Below are 23,949 nucleotides of genomic sequence, written 5' to 3' on the forward strand. Positions count from 1 at the left end.
GCAGAGAAAAACAGGAGCGAAGAACACAGTGATTCAGTCTCTATTCTACATCATACATCTCCTATTAAATGTATACATTAATGCAATATACTAAATGCTCTCTACTGACTGCTCCACTATGTTTTACTACTCTGACGTGGAGAAAGAATTGCTTATTATCATACCAAAAATTCACTTGTTACACAACATAAAACTCCTTTAAGAAGCAGAGACAGGTTTAACCAGGCCATAGTGCCATAAGGACTGTGCCACTACAGCTGTGCCAACATGGCTTTAGACGCTATGTTTAAGTCAATACTGACCTACCCACCAAGCTTAATGTGGCTACGAGGATAAAGATCAAGCAGGCGCCAGAGAGCAAGCAGGCGCCAGAGAGCAAGCAGGCGCCAGAGAGCAAGCAGGCGCCAGAGAGCAAGCAGGCGCCTCAAATTTTCCTCCTCACATTCCAGAAGCTCTTTTATTTTTCAGTAAAGTTGTATTTTTGTGGTACAAGCTGTAGTCGTTATTGGCAACATTTAATGGTACATGCGACTTTATTATGTTTTTCTACTCCATTATTTTTGGGGGGAGGTGAAGTTACCAAAACAAAACAAAACAAAACAAAAAAAAAAAACACATTTCTGGCATTTTGCTTTTTTTTTTGTTTCAGTGTTCACCTAATGGGATAAATGTTATTGATATTTGAAAAGTTTGGACAGTTACTTGGGGTGTAATTTCAGCTTTTTAAAAATATTTTTCAAGGTGTTTAAAATCTTTTCTTAAGTGCGGTCTTAAACCTGCGATCACTTGTACAATACACTGTAATAAAGTGATTTGCAGTATACTGTAAAATTACTGATCTCATATGGAGTCCTGCCACAATCTGGGCTTTATAGGTGGACAAACATGGCAGACACAGAGATTGTCACTTGGCCCATGTTTGCTACGACACCAACATCAGCACCCAGCAATCCCAGAAGAATTGCAATCACACCCGTTTCCCATTTCCAAACTTTTAAATGATGCGGTCACAATTGTCAGCTGCATGTAAGGGGTATACTTCTGTGATCAGAGCTGGCTCCGATCTAAGCAGTTACATTCGGGTGCTGGCTACATAATATGGCATCTGCACTGCATGGAGTGGGCTCAGCTTCAGAGACTGCTACCCTGCATTGTGCACATCCACCATACACATACATGGCAGATGTCGCCAATGGAAAACTGGGCTGAGCGGGCCCTCCAGGAGCACTGGATTGCCACTTGCAAGTGTTCTCTGGATGCTGAAGACCGCAATGTTTATATATGTCAAAAGCAAACAAACAAACAAACAAACAAACAAACAAACAAACAATCTAGTAAGACTATTAAAGGGGCGGTCCAGAATCTGAACAACCCCTTCATAAATTAAATAGGGCCACACTGAGAATAAAACCAGTTTATACTCACCTCCAGGATCAGTGCCATGTCTGCTGGTACTGGCGGGACATTATATCATGTGAGTGCTGCAGCCAATCAGTGGCCACTAATAGGCAGCAGTGCTCAAACCTCCGTGGTCATCACAGTTTTTTATTTTTAAACATTCTTTATGGTCACACTATATAAATCCATGCCGTTTGCATGGATTTATAGTGTGACCAAGTTGTCAAGCACTTTCCAAGTGAAGCTAAAATCGCTTGGAAAGTGCTTGTCAACCCGCATGCGGAACTGCATGTGAAGAACGCTTCACATCCGCATGTCCCTGGCAGGAAAAACACATGTATAATCCGCATCTACAATCCGCATGCGTTTTTTCTGCCAGGAAGATGCAGAAATGTTCAGGAAAAAATCCTGAGCATTTCTGCATCGTGGGCACATAGCCTAATACTAAACAGAATGTAGAACAGAGAGGAAAAACATTAACCCTTCTATATCACCCATGCCCTGTAATAATGTCCCCTGTCTTGTAATAATGCTCCCCATCTTGTACTTATAACAATATCCCACATTCTGTCGCTCTTTAAACACAAAAAAAATACTTCTCACCTGAACTTGCTCCCTTGGTGAAGAGTGTCCTCTTCCACAACCAAGGAAGCACAAGGCAGTGACGTCATGCGTGGCCGCGACAGAGACGCAGACGTAAGTCGCCAGCCTCTGATTGGCTAGCGGCTGGTATTGGTATTGCGGTCCGCACATTCAGTCGAAAATGAACGCCAGAATCGGCAGCCCATGGACCGGGCCACGATCGTCTCAGGAGCCCGAGCGCCGCACAATGGAGCCTCGGGGGCTGCATGCGGCCCACGTGTTTGATGCCCATGGTGTAGGGCGTATGCGCCTCAAAAGTCTAAAGACAAGGTGTGAACAGAGCTATCTTTCATACTTTCCCTTTTATATGACTTTACCAGCAATTTGCTTTAAACAAGTTACAGTTTGTTCCTAAATTGTGAAATATACTTTTGAATGATACATTTGCCTTAAATGTAACCTTTATGGCAGGATCACTGGATGATTCTCCACTCTCAGAAGCTTCCACATCTGGTGCTCTCCTATTCTGATGCTATTAATGTTTCTGAACCTGTGCTGAGCTACAACACTGCCTCTCCATTATATATATTATAATTGAGCAGCATGTTTTAACTCACATTTACTGTACTCATTACATTCATGCTACTAGAAGGTGTCCAGCTCTAATGAAAGCCTAACAATGCAGGTCCATCTGACCGACCCCATATGCCACTGGGGTGCTGGAAGCTAGGATATGGGAAACTTAATATGTTACAAGACGACACTAATGGGTCATTCATGGCAAAGATCTTGGGGAGAGGAGATATTAACATCAACCAGGATTGGTTATATTACCCCTGTGTCAAACCTGCTCATATACATGTATAGTGGATGAACACTACATTGGAGGAGTTACCTGCAAAGGTGTTGGCTTGATGTAACAGTTCAGTACACGCGTGCATGTCAGCAAAGGCCCGAATCCCTAAGCAGTTGGTTGGGTGAAGTTGGGTTTCCAGGAACTCGCAGCAGGTTTTCCTCACATCTTGAAGCTGTAAAAGACTGGCTGCCGGCAAAAGCACCTGCAAATAGCACAGGACAGACAGAATTGGTTTCAGAATGTGATAAAAAAAAACAAAAAAATAAAACAGGTCACGCAATAGTGGGACTCCTCACATCTGTTAGGCTTACATTAGGTTCTATTTTTAAAAAACAAAACAAAAAAAAGAAACAAACCTCCGGCCTGCGAAAAGCCTAAGCTGTGATGCCGGTGTGAACAAACTAAGGATAAGTCCACAGAACACACGTTAGCAACAGGAAAATCCAACATATTTCACTTCAACAGCTGCTGATGACTTTGATTTCTGCGGCGGATGAGCAGTGACAAGTGTCCTGGATCCACTCAAGGATTGGACCATTCGATGAAGCTAATGTGCGTTGGGCTAATCAGTCGGTTTTTCCGTAGGATCAGTAGGAATGCAGAGCATGCTTCTTTTCCCCACACTTTTTATTGTGAGCATTTATTTTCTGTAGCATGAGAAGGTGTTACAGAGACCCCATTAACATGAACGGGTTATGAATTGTGGTCGGATTTAAATCCAACCCGTATGTACATACTTATACAGTCACCGGTCACAGACATGGGAGAGAAAAGTCACCACAACTCAGGAAGCAGATTGGAATATTATACATTATTGTGCATGAATAAAAGTGATGGTGGTCATACTGTTTCCACAGGGATTCTGTCCGCTCCCATCACGTGAACGGCTCTGTCTGGCCTCCCATCAGAATATAGTTGTTCGGGGGGGGGGGGGGGGGGGGTTCAGATGGACCCTCAATGTATAGTGTGAATCTGTGAATCTAGCCTTATCCGATTGGTCCCTGTGATTGTAGGGAACTAATGGGCGAGAGTGGTGGCCCCTTGCCTTTCTTTGAGCTCTGGTGCATGAAAATTGCAAAGAAAATGTGCATAATGTACGCAGTGACTCCTTTTAAATAATGACACGACCCAAAAATAACGTCACGGGCCCGTATCGTACAGCAAGTGACGTCTCTAGAGGGAGAAGACATCGGCCAGACAACTCTACTGTAGCCCATCTGAGACCAGCAATAAATGTAACCTACCCACCACTGTTTCCACAAAATCCACAAGAACTAAGGTGGTACATAGTGAAATGATCATTCCCAGACTTACTAATGTTTGCACTTATCTATGGGAGACATTTAATGATTCAAGAATTTAGAAGTATTTTTTTTTTAATGTGCAAGAACAACTCGAAGCGAATACAAGCCATCAAACAAAAGAAAACCCAATCCAGATGCCGAGGACTCACCGGAAACAAGTTAGGTCGGGACGACTGGATATGCAACAATTCATTTCTTACACAGTCATGGCGAGAACATTTGGTGTCTAATTAAAACAATGTAGACTAGACAGCTCTTTGCTGTGGACAGATGACGACTACATTATCTTTAGATAGTCTAATAATTAGAAATTATTTATATGCAGAACGCCCTGACAGCCAAGAGATGCTCTACTGCAGAGGAGTCTATGAAGGGGTTTTCTGAGACTAAGGCAACAATGTCCTATATTATGGATGAGTCATGAATGTAGTGGTCCAAAGAATGGGACCTCCAACAATCAGAAAGGCAGTCTATTGGCCGATCTACAACACCAAGAACAGCTTGCTTGCATAATAGGGAGACACACCGAAATCACTGAACAGCCCAAACTTCAGCTCTGTGACTCAGCAGCCGCATCAGAGGAGCACAAGGTGGCACCATATTATTGGGGCAAACTAGCATAACCTGCAACAACCTTTAGTGGCCACAATGTAGCTCATAAATAGAATAGGCTATTTGCATCTCATAAATAGATATATTTCTGAGGTCTACAATGCCGCAATACAGCTGCAGATAAATTAACATGTATGACCACATTTGTTATCTAGCGTTAAAGGGTTATCGCCAAAAAATCAAGTTACAAATTGCTGATCTCTGGGGATCGGGCCGGTTGGACACCCAGCGATCCCTACAGCCATGTAGCCCCATCCTGTGTGCTTGACCTCTGCTATGTTCAATGGCTTACAGGACTGCCAAGTATACAGCTTGGCCACTTCGCTCCACTGTCTATGGGATTGCCCGGAGGCAGAGCATGTACGACTCCGCTCTAATCAGGACAGGGTTTCAAAGCCCCATTCTTGGGACCCCCAGCAATCCGCAAGTTTCCACTATGCTATGAATAAGAGATTACTATTTCTTGAGAAAAAGTTTTAATATGAAAGTGGACCAAATCAGTTAACAAATAGAAGATCTTACTAGCACAACAATCACCGCTGTTGCATTTACTCGTATTTTAGGAAACTACAGTTGTGCTCAAAAGTTTACATATCCCGGCAGAATTTTTCCTTTATTGGCCTTGTTTCAGAGAATATGAATGATAAAGAAACTTTTTCTCCACTCATGGTTATTGGTTGGTGAAGCCATTTATTGTCAAACTACTGTGTTTTCTCTTTTTAAATCTTAATGAAAACCAAAAACATCCAAATGATCCTGATCAAAAGTTCACATACCCTTGGTGATTTTAGCTTGATAACATGCACAGAATTTGACACAAATGGGTTTGAATGGCTACTAAAGGTAACATCCTCACCTGTGACCTGTTTGCTTGTAATCAGTGTGTGTGCATAAAAGCTGAGTGAGTTTCTGGGATCCAGACAGACTCTTGCATCTTTCATCCAGCCACTGACGTTTCTGGATTGTGAGTCATGGGGAAAGCCAAAGAATTGTCAACGGATCTACGGGAAAAGGTAGTTGAACTATATAACACAGGAAAGGGATACAAAAAATATCCAAGGAACTGATAATGCCAGTCAGCAGCGTTCAAACTGTTATTAACAAATGAAAAATCAGGGGCTCTGTAAAAACCAAACCACAGTCAGATACACCAACAAAAATTTTGCCCACAACTGCCAGGAAAGTTGTTCGGGATACAAAGCAAAAACCCACAAATAACATCAGCTGAAATTCAGGACTCTCTGAAAACTAGTGGTGTGGCTGTTTCAAGATGTACAATAAGGAGGCACTTGAAGAAAAATGGGCGGTATGGTCAAGTTGCCACAAGAAAGCCATTACTGCGCAAATGCCACAAAGTATCTCGCCTACAATACGCCAAACAGCACAGAGACAAGCCTCAAAACTTCTGGAACAAGGTAATTTGGAGTGATGAGACCAAAATTGAACTTTTTGGCCAAACCATAAACGTTACATTCGGAGAGAGAGGTCAACAAGGCCTATGATGAAAGGAACACCATTCCTACAGTAAAGCACGGAGGTGGATCGCTGATGTTTGAGCTACAAAGGCACAGGAAACTTGGAAAAGTTGAAGGAAAGATGAATGCAGCACGTTATCAGCAAATACTGGAGGCAAATTTGCACTTATCAGCCTGGAAGCTGCGCATGGGACGTACTTGGACGTTCCAACATGACAATGATCCAAAACACAAGGCCAAGTCGACCTGTCATTGGCTACAGCAGAACAAAGTGAAGGTTCTGGAGTGGCCATCTCAGTCTCCTGACCTCAATATCATTGAGCCACTCTGGGGAGATCTCAAGCGTGCAGTTCATGCTAGACAGCCCAAGAATTTACAGGAACTGGAGGCTTTTGCCAAGAAGAATGGGCAGCTTTACTATCTGAGAAAATAAAGAACCTCATCCACAACTACCACAAAAGACTTCATCAGTCATTGATGTTAGAGGGGGAAATACACGGTATTAAGAACTGGGGTATGTGAACTTTTTGGTTGTCATTAAGATTTAAAAAGAGAAAACACAATAGTTTGACAATAAATGGCTTCACCCAACCAATAACCATGAGGGTAGAAAAAGTTTCTTTGTTATCATTCATATTCTCTGAAACAAGGCCAAGAAAGGAAAAATTCTGCCGGGGTATGTAAACTTTTGAGCACAACTGTACATTATCACCCTTGAACACAACTGGCACAGAAAATACACTAAATATATGGCTGAATATACATACAATATACATACATAGCTGAAACTTCTGCATGGATTTCAGGGTAAGCGGTGCTTATAAGTGTTGACAAAGCAAAGTATGGGGGGCAAATACACGGCAAATCAGCAGAAAACCAGCTTCAAACCTACTCCTACCCTTGTTTTCATATTTGTGTTCAGGTTTCCACTGTTTATTAGACCTTATAAAGGGTTGCTCATGAAATTAAAAAGAATAATAAATAAAATGGGACACTAGCCTCCTTACCGGCACTGTTTCAATTGCAGCGCTGCGTCTCCCGGCAATCACGTGTTTTGTATTGTTATATCATGTGGTGTCTGCAGCCAGTTAGCAACCTTCACTATAGTGTCAAAGCTGACGTCCACTCTGAAGGCTGCAGCCGATCAGGGACTGTTATAATGGGGTTGTCCAGTGATTGACAACCCCTTTAACATATTGCATTAATGAAAAATATATTCGGATACAGAATCTCTTCCTTTTTTTGTTTTTAAGCAGTATAATGGTGTTGATGTGGCCACCAAATTACACATGTATCAAGCAGATTGAGTATCTATAGGACGTGCCAGAGAAAACAAGTTTAATCTAGGGAGGACCCATCTTACAACTTCTTCTGCCAATGTCTTGGTGCCAGATACCACAGGACACATTCAGATGTCTTGTAGAGTCAACACCTCAATGGGTCAGAGATTTTCGGTCGGCATAATGGGGGCCTGTATAAGAGGTAGGTAGTATTAATGTTATAAGACATTACAGACTCACCATTTACTATCATCTCGGTCTTTCAAATCGCTGAATAAACATAATGTAGCTATATGCTGCCTTCTGTATTAAACCCGTAGGAGCTACCAATGTGGGCACTTAATGCCCCATGCACACACTTTAATAATACGACCTCGCTAATTTTGGCAGGACTGTCTGATCGTCTAATATGTATGAGGCCTCCAAGGTCGGGCAGTTGGCTCTCCCCATATACAGTACAGGAACGAGCACGTGGGCGAGCAGAGCATTCACCTGCAAGGGAAATCAGGAGAACAAGTGGTCGTCTGACAGAAAAGGGGTATGGCCACCTTCACAGATACAGGGAGCTCTAATGTTGGAACTGTTACATTTCCCTTGCAACTGGGGCTATGTCACCCATATAAATGGAATAGGACTAGTGACAAGAGAGCGTGCTCGTTTAACCCTTTCACAGAGCATGCCGGGGTGCTTACCGAGTAGCTTCAGCATGCTGGTATATTATGTTAGAGTCCCTGCGTCTGCATGATTTGCAGGTGTTAGACAGCCTGAACACATGTGAGGATTCTCTAACAAACAGGCAATCCCTGCACGTGTTGAGGCTGTGTAACAGCCATAAATCATGCAGACACAGGGACTCGAACATAATATACGAGCACGCCGAAGATACTTGGTAAGCCCCCGGTCATGCTCGGTGAAAAGGTTAAACGAGCAAGCTCGCTCATCACTTAATAGGACTGATGTAGAAATAAAATCCACAAAACTACACACTTTCTATACTATATAAAGTACGCAACAAACCGAGACCCACATTGAAACTTTGCTGCAGCATACATTTAGAAAAATTAATGGAGAATATATTGAAAATTACAAATTTGTGAATACAAATCTGGACCTATGGCCTTATGTTATGGCAGCCAGAGGAGAGTTCCCTCCAAGGAACCAATTTAGAAGACGGCGGCCCACAAATATAGGCGCATTAAACTATGCCATTTACATGGGAATTGTGGATTGGTTACACGCACTTGCAATCAGTGCACTTCTTATACAAGCTCTTAAAATGCAAATGACAATTTACAGTCCCTAAGGAAAGAAAAGAAAAAGCCAAAATTTCGCGTCATTCCAACTTGCCAGAGGGGGGGTATTAACATTGCAGGCCTATTACTCATATCCGCACTTTTATAGCTGGCTAATAATTTTAGTTTGTTGTGCCGTTTATCCGGATTCATTTCACAGTTGAAAAGCATAAAATCTGTGGGTGAATCGCATAAGGTGGTGCTAAAAATATACATTCATAAAAATATCTGCAGCACGACAAGTTACCGAACACGAAGTTATTAGAAATGTTCCCTGAAATTTGTACACTAAAACTGAAAAAAAAAAAAATCTATGAATTACACACAATTATCCAGAAAACTCAGATACACATCACATTGCTATGGTTCAGGGCTTTCTGCAACTCGCATTCATTTCAATATGGAGCAGATATGGGGTCTGCGTGTCTCTATAAGAGTGCTGCAGAAATATACCAGGCATACACCAGAAGGTAACAGTAACCACTGTTTATTAAATGCACTTCCCTTTTATTTTTCCCCACACTTACTCTTTCACCATGTGATTCATATGCCCTTACAGTTTTTGCTCCACTAATCCGCTCTCCTTCGCCATCCACAAACCCCAGCACCCTCTAAACAAATAATTATCTCTCCTCCCCTCTTACCTCACCACCTGACCTCATCTCCAGACCTGCTCCCCAATCTCAGATCTCTCCTACTAAAACAAGCCGGCCACTCTCTTTCTCCCACCTGCTCTCCCTCTCTCTGCTTCTCCTCACTGCTGGCAACATATCTCCCAAACCTGGCCCTCACAGCTGATACCCCCCATTATTTCCCCCTCCTATCGCTCCCTACCTAATATGAACTTCCGCAATCTTTCCTACGTAAAACCTGTGCCCTTGACGCCCACCCCCCTGCTCCCTCTCTCTGGAGCACTCTGGAACGCTCGCTCCGTCTGCAATAAGCTCCATGTGATTCATGACCTCTTTACCTTTCGCAATCTTTTCTTCCTGGGCCTCGCCGAAACATGACTGGAACCCTCCGACATGGCCTCCCCTGCTGCGCTGTGTTACAATGGCCTCCACTTCACCCACAATCCTCGTCCTGGCAACAGACGTGGTGGAGGAGTGGGTCTTCTCCTTTCCACCAAATGCACCTTCACCTTCAACCCAATCCCACCGCTACCTTCCCTTATTCTCTTTTCTTTTGAAGTGCACTCTGTCCATATCTACTCTACCTCTAACCTCCAAGTGGCCGCTATATACTGACCTCCAGGCCTGGTCACAGCCTTTATTGACCAATTCTCCACCTGGCTTCTTCACTTTCTCTCTGCTCACATTCCCACCATCATTATGGGTGACTTCAACATCCTTACTGATACCCTCCAAATTCCTGTCGCTTACTTCATCTTTTGGACTTACTCAGTGGTCCTCCTCAGCAACCCACACAGACAGACATACATTAGACCTCATCTTCACACGTCTCTGCTCCCTATCTAACCTTACAACCTCCCCTCTTCCCTTATCTGACCACCATCTACTCAGTTTCTCACCCCTGTCCTCCTCACCGGTCACCCATGTCCAGCAACTAGCACACCGCCGCAGAAACCTCGCACATCTAGACACACACACACACACACACACACTGACTCTATTCTACCACTGGCATTCATATCTTCATTCCAAGACACAGACCGTGCCACTACTTTCTACAATGCCACTCTCGCATCAGCCATATACGTGGACGCCCCTCTCGTGCAGAGTGTAACGAATCAGACAACAGTGGCACAATAACCTCATTAAAAAGCTTTGGCAAGTGTCCAGTGTGGCGGAGCAGTGTTGGAAGAAAACACATTCACAAGAGGACTTCACCGCATTTAAACAAGCAACACTCGCATTCAAATCAGCCCTCACCTCTGTTAAACAGGCCTATTTCACAACCCTTGTATCTTCCTTATACTAGAACCCCAAACAGTTATTCAACACTTTTAACTCCCTCCTCCACCCACCACTGCCCCCGCCTACCTCCCTCCACTCTGCCACACACTAAATAAAATAAGATCGACCAAAGAAGACAAATCTTTATTGCTCTATCGATCTCAACAACCCCATTGTATAACAGACCAAAGACCTTCCCCCCCATATCCTTCACCCCACACACAACTGAAGGAGAGCTTACTCATCTCCTTTCCAAATCACACCTCACCACTTGGGCACTTGACCCCATCCCATTCCACCTCCTCCCCAACCTCACCACCACACTTATCCCATCCCTAACCCATCTATTCAAGCTATCACTAACTTCTAGTACCTTCCCTTCTGCTTTCAAACATGCCACAAGCACGCTTATCCTCAAAAAGCCATACCTCGACCCGACTGCTATGTCCAGCTATCGCCCCATATCGCTGCTCCCATTTGCTTACAAACTCATTGAGCAATATGTTCATGCTGAACTTTCCTCCCACCTCTCATCTAACTCGCCCTTCGACAACCTACAATCTGGCTTCCGTCCCCATCATTCCACTGAAACGGCCCTGACCAAAATTACTAATGACTTACTTGCAGCCAAAGCTAACAGACAATTCTCTATACTCCTCCTTCTAGACCTGTCCTCTGACTTCGACACAGTGGACCACTGCCTCCTACTACAGATGCCTTCTTCCTTTGACGTCAAAGACCTTTCTCCTGGATCTCTTCATAGCTTCCCAACCACACATTTAGCATCTCCAACTCCCACACTACCTCCTCATCCCACCCTCTCTCTGTTGGAGTCCTTCAATGCTCTGTCCTAGGACCCCTACTCTTCTCCATCTATACCCTTGGCCTGGGACAACTCAAAGTCCCATGGCTTTCAGTACCACATATACACTGATGACACGCAGATCTACCTCTTTGGACCAGACGTCACCTCTCTGCTGTCCAGAATCTCGGAGTGTCTATCAGCAATATCCTCCTTCTCCTCTCGCTTCCTTAAGTTCAATGTGGACAAATCTGAACTCATCAAAATCTTTCCTCCATCTCGCGTATCTTTTCTACCTGATCTATCTATCACAATAAATGACATCACACTTTCCCCTGTACCGGATATCCGCTGCATCAGAGTAACCCTCGACTCTGCCCTGTCCTTCAAACCACACATCCATGTGCTCACCACCACCCGTCACCTCCAGCTCAAAAATATTTCCAGAATCAGTCCTTTCCTCAAACCTTATTCTTCTAAATTGCTTGTGCAAGACCTCATCATCTTCCACCTCGACTACTGCAACATCCTCCTCTGTGGCCTACACCTGCTAACACTCTCGCACCTCTCCAGTCTGTCCTTAACTCTGCTGCCCGACTAATTCATCTCTCTCCTGGTTACTCCTTCGCTTCGCCCCTCTGCAAATCCCTTCCTTAGCTCCCAATTCCCCAGTGTATCCAGTTCAAACCACTAACAACTACCTACAAAGCCATCCATAACCTGTCTCCTCTATATATCTCCGAACTAATCTCCTGATATCTCCAACCACGTAATCTCTGGTCCTCCTCATCTCCGAACTAACCTTGTGCTCTCCTCCACACTTATTCGTTCCTCACCCAATCGCCCCCAAGACTTCTCCCGAATATCCCCTATCCTCTGGAATTCTGTGCCCCAACACATCAGATTAGCCACCACATACGGATCCTTCAGACGGAACTTGAAAACCCATCTCTTCAAGAAAGCTTACAGCCTGCAATAACCCCGCTGCCACCGCAACACCACCTGAGCTGCCCCAACCTCGCCAACCAGTCTCCTTCCCCATTATCCTGTAGAATGTAAGCTCGATAGGGCAGGGCCATCTCCCCTTTGTACTAGTACATCATTGTTAGCTTGTTTACTGTAAGTGATATCTGTATGTTGTATGTAACCCCTTCTCATGTACAGCACCAAAGAATCAATGGTGCTATATAAATAATAATATATCTCCTACCTCACAATGTCATTGGCAGATGTGTACCAGAGACTGCAATCAATTGTTATGTGCATTAATGTCCATTAATTTCCAATTTTGCATTTGGGTCAGTCAATTAAGAACCATTAGGAATTCTGGTATATTGCATACAAACTGTGTAAAAAGTCTCAATATACAGAAAGAAGTAATCTTTGAACCGTGTTAGTCAATAAAACAAAATAGGAATTGAGAGTCATCAGTAGTTGATCCTTTTAATATTCAAGAAAAAAAATGTCAGACAAGTTCTCCCTTTGTTACAGCGCTGAGCGCCTGTATAAGCGCTCTGCACAGAGAAGTGAACGGTCCCATGACATTTAGGGATCATGCAGACAAGCAAATAAATCAGAAGTGTGCTGTAGATTTTTGATCGGATAGCACATGGACAGCACACTGACCCACATTATTCCATGGAACTGTCAAGTTGAATGATTTTTCTCTCGGTCCAACTGTACATTAGAAACAAAATTTGCAGCATGCACTCATTTCTCTTAATTGGAAAGTGCTGCGGAATATGTTGGCGCTATATAAAATAATTATTATTCTCTTCTGAGTCTCACACATTCAAGTCTATGGATGATTAAAATAAAAATTGGATCCAATACACAACATCTGTGTGGCATGAAATTTTTTATGGATACATTTCTATTATAAACCCAGATAACTGAATTTGATCATGTACATTTTTTAACGTAGATGTATGAAAAGGAATCGCACACGTACATAATAAACAGACATGTGGATGAAACGTGGATGATTTTTCATACACTCCTCTGCAGACGGCCTTGTACGGAGCTTTTCAGCCTGCCGAGCACAACAATTCAGAGTAGTTTTTTTCAGTGATTGGTTGGAGTTTCAAGACCAACCTCACCAATCAGCAGCACTTGTAACAAAAAGGAAAAAAAATAAAAAAAAAAGATAGGTACTCTTTAGGTTAAGAGCCCCCTCAGACCTCCTGAGTGCATCACAATATGGATTGGATCTCAATCAAAAGACCATAACATTCACTCCACTAGCCTGTGAACTGCTCCAACTGTTAGTCCTCTGCTCATAGTTCTGCATCATCCCTGTGTCATTTCTGTATGAAAATGTGATTCTTCATTCCCGCAAAATTTTGGATGCTTGTCACTTGTCATCTTTTGTACTTAGCCTTGCCAAATCGTTACTACTCAGTTTCTCAATCTGCCCTCAATGCAGCAGGCAGGCTTATGTTCCTGCACCGCCGACGCCAGTGCCCCTGCCCTGTTTCCCGGCGACGCCAGTGCCCCTGCCCTGTTTCCTGGTGAAGCCAGTGCCCCTGCCCTGTTTCCCGGCAACGCCAGCGCCAATACCCTGTTTCCAGGCAACGCCAGCGCCAATACCCTGTTTCCCGGCAACGCCAGCGCCAATACCCTGTTTCCCGGCAACGCCAGTGTCCCTGCCCTGTACTAGCAGTCCATCAACTAAAGATTACAAGATGAACTTATCACGCTCATATATAAAGCTCTCCATAGTACTGCACCACCCCACATCTCCGTGCTTATCTGTCTACAACCCTACCTGGGCTCTATGTATAGCTAATGACCTAATATTATCCTCCTTCGTGATCCTGCAGATAGGCCATCAATATAAAGTACCAGAAAACCCCTTTAATGCCAGTTCTGATGTCCAGAACCAATTTCGACAAGCCTGGATTGATCTGACTTTCATGCAGGTAATCTCTATCTATGTGCCATTGGAAGGATACCTGTGGTCCAAAGTCATTTAACCCTTTTGGTAACACCCATCGGTGCCCACTTTTTGGCTGCCTTTAAGTGTATTTGGATACCCTACTGCATGGTATTTTATTATTGTGATCAATTCTGATTGTTATTAAACTGGTGTAAAAAAAAAAAAATTACAAAATTAAGACATTTCTGAATAAGATACTAACTTCAGTATCGTATTTGGCTGTACATATTTCTGTATATCCAAATAATTCAAGACTTACATTTTTTGTGACGAAGAGAACTACACCACAGACAAAATCACCCTAATCCACCAAAACAAAGTTCTTCAAGATGACTTCTAGCAAATTAAAACACAGTTTTAAAAACTTCAGGATTTAAACTTCAGGATTCAGGACTACAGGAAAACTTCAGTTTGCTTTATCAGCAAATGTCCACACTTTGTTTGGCCAGACAAAATTAAAGCTCTATGTACATACACGGATTAGTATAATATGCGTAGTGTTCTGTAGGACCCCCTGGTGCTCCTAAGGCTATGTGCCCACGTTGCGGAACTGAAGCATATTTTTTACGCTTCTCCCTGGCGGGAAAATCGCATGCGGATTTTACATGTGGTTTTCCCGCCAGATAGAAGCGTTTGTGAGGCGTCTTTGCAGCGTCTTTGCATGCATTTCCGCATGCGGGTTATCAAGCACTTCTCCAAGTGATTTAAGCATCACTTGGAAAAGTGCTTGACAACTTGTTCACACTATATAAATCCATGCAACCGGCATGGATTTATATAGTGTGACCAAGTAATAGTTAAAAAAAAAAGAATCAGAATGGTAAAAAATAAAAAAATAAAGTTTACACTCGCCTTCCGATGCATTCTCTGCCCCGTCCGGAGTCTTGAGTGGCTCACGCTGTTGTGTGCAGGACCTGCGGTGAAGTCATTGAGTCATGTGATGGGTCACATGACTCAATGAAGTGGCAGGTCCTTCACACAACAGCGCGACGGAGGGAAAACATCAGAAGATAAGTATAAACTTTATTTTATTCTTTTTTTTACAGGTTCTTTGGTACCCAGGTCTGGAGGGGAGTCTCCTCTCCTCCAGACTTGGGTACCATCCGCACATTGATTCCGCATGCGGAAACGGAAAATTAATGAACATGCTGCAGATTTTTGACCGCAGCATATACGCTGCAGAAAAATCCGCAGCATGGGCATTGACATTGCGGAATGCCATTGGGGACCATGGGGTGCGGATATACATGAGTTTTACAAGCGTTTACGCTGCGGAAATTCCGCAGCATATACGCTTGTAATACGCAACGTGGGAACGCAGCCTAAAAGTTATGGGCTTAACAAGACCGCTCTGATAACTGGCACCAATACATTATCAACAGATCCTTATATGGGCTAGTAATGGGCTATTCGAGGGTCACTTATCTCTGCAATGGAAGGCAAGCATTGCCGGTGACATCACGTCTACAGATTACCTGGTGATCTTGCATCCCTGGGGTTAGCACCAAATGCTTATGGTTGAGTGCCCACTATGCATTTTTCAAGCGTTTTTGATGCGGATTTTCCGCAGCGTAAACGCTTGCAAAACGCTTGGTAGTCCGTGCCCCATGATCCCCTATGAAAATCTGCATGTTCTGTGCCCATGCTGTGTAATTTTCTGCAGCGGATTTTCCTTGTGGAAAAATCTGCAGCATGTCCATTATTGGTGCATTTCTGCATGCGGATTTGAGGTTACAATGCACTTGAAAAATGCAAGTCAAATCTGCATGTAAAAACGCGTGTAAAATCCGTAAGCGTTTTTGACTGCCAAGACCATGCAGAAACGCTGCAGAAATTTTCTGCTTCATTTCTGCATCGTGGGCACATACCCTAACTGGCCATTCACATGATGGAAAAGAAAAAACTTAATTAAGCAGGCAATCTTCTACCATTGCTATATGGACCATTGTAATTACGGCAGTGGACAGGATGTTGTAATGCACTGCAACTTCTGACAACTTCTATCGTAGTCAGCAGTGAGACTGTCAACACTTTGTACTACAATAGCTCCTCTGTGGGATCCAACAGGCGGGCTAGCCTTCACTCCCCATGTACTTCAACGAGCCTTGGGCATCCATGATTTGGTCGCTGGTTCACTGTGTATTGAGAACGCTGCACAAAACTATACTGTTTGAGATATGAGACTCAGTCATCACAATGTGGCTCTAGTCAATGACGCGCAAATCTTTTCACTTAGCCATTTTTTCTACTTCCAACTTAAAAGGATTGGACCACTACTTTCTTTTTATTGATGGCCTATCCTCGCGAACATCTGATCAGTGGGGGTGCGACCTGCTTTTCCGGCGCCAGCCAGAAGTTCTTAGACGCTGACGGAACAAAGCAGCTGTCATTTCTATAGTGACCGCGGCCGGATACTGCAGATTCACCCCTTATACTAAGCCATTAATAAAACAAGTAGTGGCCAACCTCTAAGTTTAAGAATGGTCTGTTCACCTGCTGTTAAATAGAGCTCACCCATGACAGCTGTCATCATAACAATCAGTGCTATTCATTAAGCCAGTCATTGATTTTAAAGGCTAACATGTTTAATATGTTATTGTTCCTGTTTTCCAATGGAGTGCAGGAATTAAAACCCCCACTGAACTTGTCAAACTAAGGGGCATAAGGACTTGTGCTCAGCAGTGATGAGCGAGCGTGCTCGCCACTCGAGTGTTTCACGGCTGTTAGACAGCCAATAAACATGTGGGGATTGTCCATGTATATGTCAGGCAATACCTGCATGTTTTTTGTTCGTCTATCAGCCGTGAAACTGCGCACCCCGATGTGCACTCAAGTGGTGAGCACACTCACTCAGCACTAGTGCTCAAGCAAGAGCAGAACAATGTACAGACCCAAACACTTCCGAGTAGACCTTTGATGCTCATGCTTGAGAAGCAGCCCAAGTACTTCTGCTTGATGGTCTGAGTGATTGGTGGTGGTCCCAGGATCAGCCCCCCAGCGCCATAGCAGCTATAAAATTCTTTAAAGTTTAGTTAACATTTCATGTTATGGTGGATTAGTGTATGTGGAAACTGAGGTTGGAGGGACAACTGAAGAGAAGAGCCACACGTGAAGGGCTAAAGACAATAAGGGGGCCGCTCATGTGCATTGTTTGGTAGGACTTCTTAAAACAAGGCAAAAAAAAAAAAAATCTGCTCATAATGGTAATTAGAAATATCTATCAAGAAAATGATAAGAGGACGCACATTTATCTAGAGAGCATACCAATATTCTTCCCTCCATTACAGTGAGCCATCCATGAGACAGATGAATGAACAGCGCCCATTAAATATAATTGCACAGGACGCGTCTCACACTTTGTAGAGGACTTTTTCAGTCTGGCCTTGCAGACAGCCGGATCAAAGACATGGCGCTACCAGCAGGTTTGTGATTGGGTGGAAGATGAAATGTTCCAAAAGCAGCAGAAGAAGGGGCTTCTATGTGATCATCGGGATGGGGAGGCAGAAGTGAGCCAGGGGATCAGGCACTGACACGAGCTCAGGTCACACACCTTTTATCATTCATTTTGGGTACTTTGTCAATTAGAAAAATCTCATCAACACAGACAAAGATTGCCAAGGACGGCGACTTTATAGCGCAGAAAAGTGGATGTAAGCAGCACAAGGAGGGGGGGGGGGGGGGGGGGGGCAGATAAATAAGATTACCTACTAACCGGTCAAACGGCAGCAGCGTTTTTCGCACATGATCTAAGTCTAGTTTGCTAATGAGATTGACCACATTAAATGAATAGCTACATAATAGTATCAGAAAAGTGTTATAAAGCTGCAGTCATCGTATCTCCTACAACATAAAGCCCCTGATCCAATCTCATAATGAATGGAAGGTAGAAATCTATCATTTATGTCTACGTGTTTCCATGGTAACAGACAAACCTTGTAGTCTGATCCTGCCGTCACACTCCCCTCCATCTGTCCCCTATTCCTGCGAGCTTACATATGAAGGTTAGCAAGATTCAGGGGACAGATAAATGGCTATATGACTGCAGGATCAGACTACCGTGTCTGATTGTCTGGTGGCAAAGAAAACATTGATCTGTATTGGAGCTGTAGACACAAAACGATAAGAGATTTTTTTATTAAGACTATTTGGCCAAGTTGCTTCATATTTGTTTGTTTCATTTGCTATCAGTGAATGTGGATAATCTATTCAGAGGTTGGATACCTGAGATCAGGTAAGAGTTTGCTGCAATGAAGCCCAGATGACTGTCAGCCCAACAGCCGGGGTGCCAAAGTGAAGGTTTAAGGGCACCGTTCACACCCAGAAGAAGTGCAGTGAATATCCCGGCCGAATCCACAATCTAATAACTGGAGATGGGAGGTATAGAATATACTTGGCTGATAGCCAACCACGGTAATCAGAAGCCAACCAATGCAGCCACAACCTTCATCACTACTCATCATCAGACATAACATTACCATAGGTCTATCTATGTCTGCCCGTGGGGACAGCCACAAAAATCACCAGCCATGATCACCAACCTCACCTGAACATTTTCCTCAGTCACTTTAATTTCCGCAGTGTAAACGTAATCTACAAGCAATTTTAGTGTCCATCCATCTACTTCTTTTATTCGGACTCTCTTTGCTCGACTTTCACTCATTTCACCTATAAAAAAGGGAACAGGAAAGTACAGGGATTATGGATCACTTTTTTTTCTATATTTGGCTGAAGTGAATGGTGACAATATTTGTACAGCGCTGCAGACTATGTTGATGCTATAGAACAAATATAAAATCAATAGTATATGTGCAAATTAGACTGTTCACATCTGTGTTCGAGACTCAGTCATAGAAACATTCACCAAGAAACATTGATGGGAACAAAGCCTAACACACACACACACAAGGGCTGACGTACGACGCAACAGTCCAAAGATCCCTATGCACACATGCCTGTAGGCTCCACGTGAGCAAACAAAGGAGGCAGCACCTGTAGCCTCTGCTCCCAAGACATATGAATGGATCCTGACAGATTACTAGTTCTCTGCATTCTTCTGCACTACACAGGTACATAGCTTGAAAATAGACCTAGGTCCATCAAGTTCAACCTTTCTCCACCAATTGTACGTTTTGTCACTAATTTAACTATAACCCACAATACTATGTGTATAGAGGAAATCATCCAGCCCTTGTATAAAAGCTGTTATAATGTCTGGCATTCCTACCTCTTGTGGTCGGCATTCCACAGTCTGACTGCTCTAACTGTAAAGAACCCTTTCTTCCACCCGTAATGAGTGTCCCCTGGTCCTTAGTATGGTTTTTGCAAGGAATAAGTCATGTGTCCTTTGCACTGACCACACATATATTTATACGTATAAATGAGATCTCCACTGAGACGTCTTTTTTTCTAAGCTAAACAAGCCCAACTTTTCCATCCTCTCATCATATGAGAGGCCTCCATCCTTGTAATAATCTAGTTGCCGCCTTTGAACTGACTCTAACTTCTGAATATCCTTTTAAAAGGTGTGGAGCCCAAAACTGGATCCCATATTCCAGATGTGGCCTCACCAGTAATTTATAAAGTGGTAACAATATGTTCGGATTGTGGGATTTTATCTCTCTCTATACATCCTAAAATCTTGTTTCCTTTTGCGGCGACTGCTTGACATTGAGTACTGCTGCTCAGCTTGCTTGTAACCAGAATACGCAAGTCCTTCTCCTGTTTTGTAGTCCTGAGTATACTCTCATATAAAGGTGTTTACCCACGAACAAAGTTAATTTTAATCAACATTTTAATTAATAGATCTTGGAATAATAATATTATTATTAACTTCCACAACTGAGTGTGTTCAAATAAAATGTTCCTGTGCGGAGATAATCTTATAAATGTGCCCCTGCTGTGTACTGTGTAATGGCTGTGCCTGACCGTACAGGGACATGGTCTGATCATACCACATCTCCTGGGCAGGGGAGGAAGCAAAAGAGTATACAGACATTACAGCACGGGATCGAAAATTATTGTTTTTGTGAGGCAAAACATTTCACTGCCTGTTTTTAAATAATGTTTTGCTTTAAAGAAAGAATAATTTGCAAATTTGTGCTGTAATGTCTGTATACTCTCTTGCTTCCTCCCCTGCCCAGGAGCTGTGGTATGATCAGACCATGTTCCTGTACGGTGAGACACAGCCATTACACAGTACATAGCAGGGCACATTTATATGATTATCTCCGCACAGGAACATTTATTTTTATGTTCAAATCTGTTTTATTAAGCATTAAACATTTTACAAATCAAAAATATATTAATGTTTAAAGTATGGAAAATATATAACGTTATATAAAATGTCCAATATTTAAATGAGCAGAACATTTATTTTTAACACATCCAACTGTGGAACTTATTTTTATTCTAAGATCTATTGATTAAAATGTACTTTGTTCATGGGAAAACCTCATTAATGTACCGTATATGCAGCAATAGGATTACTCTGTCCTAGGTGCGTTACTCTACATTTATCAACATTAAACCTCATTTGCCAAGTGTTTGCCAATTCAGACATCTTATCCAGATTGTTTTGTAGTATTGTAATGTCAAAGTCATTTTTTAATATCCTACAGTTTGTTGTGTAGTCAGCAAAAACTGACACTTTACTACTCTCAATCCCATCCCCAAGGTCATTAATAATGAGGCTAAAAAGAATCAGTCCTAGCACAGATTCCCTGCAGTCCCCACTGCTGACTATATCCCATTTAGAGACTGTACCATTTAGGATGACTCTTTGTTTCCAGTCATTTAGCCAATTCCTTACCCATCTGAATATAGTTCCCCCCAAGTCCTTGCTTCCGTAGCTTCAGTATAAGGCTGTTATGTGGTACAGTATCAAATGCCTTTGCAAAGTCCAGATAAGGCTGTGTGCCCACTATGCGTTTAAGGGTTTCGCAGCGGCAATTCCGCCGCAGAAACGCTTAAAAAACGCTCGGTAGAAGGTCTGCTATGTTCCCCAATGATAATCCGCATGTGCTGTGCATATGCTGCGGAAATTTCCGCTGCGGAAAAATCCGCAGCACTACCAATTATTTTGCGTAATCGCGGCCTTTTTACCGCCATTGACTTGCATTGAATCGCTCAATATCCGCATGACTACATGTGCACAAGCGGATATTAAGCGATTCAATGTACGGATGGTACCCGGGTCTGGAGAAGAGGAGACTCATCCAGACCAGTATACCATCGTACTTTTTTTTTTTTTTTTTTACAAGAATTAAAATAAAAAATATACATTATACTTACCTTCTGATGGCCCCCAGTCTCCTGTATGATGCGTCCTGGCTGCCCGGCAGCTCGCGGTGGTCTAAAAGGACCTGTCATGACGTCATTTAGTCATATGACGGGTCACGCGACCGCCGACGTCAGCAGTCGCGTGACCTGTCATATGACTAAATGACGTCATGGAAGGTCCTTTTAGACCACCGCGAGCCACCCAACACACCGGACGCACCGGAGGAGACCGGGGGCCATCGCAAGGTAAGTATAATATTTATTTTTTCCATTCTTTTACTGTAACTTGGTTACACTATATAAATCCATGCCGGTTGCATGGATTTATATAGTGTGACCAAGTTGTCAAGCACTTTCCAAGTGATGCTAAAATTGCTTGGAAAGCGCTTGTCAATCCGCATGCGAAATAGCGTGATCAAAAAGCTTCACTTACGCTTGTTCCTGGCAGGGAAAACAAATGTACAATCCGCATGTACAATCCGCATGCGTTTTTTCTGCCAGGGAGATGCAGAAATGCTCAGGAAAAATCCGGAGCATTTCTGCATAGTGGGCACATAGCCTAAATCACATAGGCTACAGCGAAGGAAAAAAGTTCTCTCCCAATGAGTGCATGATCAATGTTGAGATTACAGCCTATACCAGCTGAAATCATGTGTTTGCCACAAAGTCTATCGCCTTTGACGAGAAAATCTGAGCTGAATGCAGCAATCATTTATCCAGTAATAACAATGGACACCCAGGAACAAAAATAACACATAAAAATTACATTCTTGCTAGATTTTTCTAGACACAGTAAAAGATGATCTATTAGTTTTCAGAAAATGTTAAAGTGACCGTAGATGAAATAAGACATTTTTCAAATGCCTTTTCACTAGACCAATGATCACAAAATTTGGAGAGATTCTCCTAAATTTGCAAGTAAATAAAATATACCTGGAAAATCAGTTCACCCATTTATCTCAAATTCACTAAAAGAAATACCAACACGGTGACTTAATTCACCAATACATCTCAATGGGCAATGAATTAGCAAAACGCATAGCAAGGTGAAAATCTGCCTCATCTCTTGTGAGAAAGCCAGAGCTTTACTTCACCATGAATACTGTGAAGTAATACGACGTTCCTGTATACGCCAAGGCCCCGATAAAGGAGGAGGATACAGCTGCTTCTAAAGGGCTAAACTCTTAGAGGACATTGCTGATTATGTAGGGTTAAGTTGCATTTACACTGAAAGATATTAGTCAGTCATATCACTAGTGTCTTTCAGTGAAAACAGGCTGTAGATCACCTGATGAACAAGCAAAATGCCAATAAGGTGAAATTATTTCTTGTGCAGAACAAAAGATAATCGTGCTCCGCGGTGCACTGTCCTGTGCAAACAGGGCTCGCACTGCCAATAACCATGGCAGTATATGTGCACTCAACAATCTAGCATACATCGCTGAGTGTGCATCATATGACTATTAAGGGACCACCTATCAGTGAAGGTTTAGCCATCAGTGGTCAGTTAATGCTGCTGGTCGGGCTCTGTAAAATGCTTAGTCCGCAAAAGAAGGAATCGGTTGCCTGTAAAGGTTTAATCTACTGAGTTGGCTGTGATACAGTTTAGTTCAGCAGCTGTTGTTTCCAGCCTCCTCCATAATACATAGGTAAAACATCTTCCATCTCTTCTGCTATATAACTACATCCAGCATGATATACGGTAACAACACAGATCATCTCTGCCTTTACATGCTGACAAGGGCAGTACCCAAGTGTAGACCCTAAATAGATGATCTCCAAGGTCCTTTCCTACGTGTTTCGGCCTTGAGATAGAGGCCTTATCAGGGGAATGCAATAACCGGGGTTGGGAGGGGGGGGGGGGGACGGGGCAGGAAACTAACAGAAGGGGGTGGGGGGGGAAACTATAACACAGAGTTCAGAAAATAGGTCCTTAAAAAGGCTGTGCTGTGGCACTAAACCTTAGTGAAGGCATGTTGAAGTTCTGCCTAAAATGTGCCCAATAGCCTCAAAATCATGCGTACAGAGGCAATGCTACATGTAGACACATCACTATTGGTGGAAGGGAGACACACCTCTCGCTAAGCCCCGCAACGCTGAACTCCGATGCAGAGCTCTATATATAAGTCTCCATGTAACATAGCCTCTGAACATATGATCTGGAGGATATTAGGCACAATTCAGGCGGAACCTCAACATGCTTTCACTAAAGTTTA

General features: G+C 43.1%; 1 protein-coding gene across 4 annotated transcripts in view; it reads right to left on the reverse strand.

The window, feature by feature from the left end:
• KLHL2 (kelch like family member 2) overlaps positions 1-23,949 on the reverse strand; it is a 168,125-nt gene that overhangs the window by 103,448 nt on the left and 40,728 nt on the right. For 3 of the 4 annotated variants that reach the window (XM_073644364.1, XM_073644372.1, XM_073644380.1), the window contains exons 4-5: positions 18,999-19,120; positions 2,876-3,038 (exon numbers count right to left, since the gene is read on the reverse strand). In XM_073644364.1, the coding sequence (XP_073500465.1) occupies positions 2,876-3,038; positions 18,999-19,120 (285 nt within the window). The remainder of the gene's footprint in view (positions 1-2,875; positions 3,039-18,998; positions 19,121-23,949) is intronic. The other variant, XM_073644389.1, reaches the window with a different exon arrangement.

The sequence above is a fragment of the Phyllobates terribilis genome, unplaced genomic scaffold (genome assembly GCF_046119375.1).
Source record: "Phyllobates terribilis strain yellow unplaced genomic scaffold, ASM4611937v1 Scaffold_1__5_contigs__length_1240528914, whole genome shotgun sequence".
NCBI lineage: Eukaryota > Metazoa > Chordata > Amphibia > Anura > Dendrobatidae > Phyllobates > Phyllobates terribilis.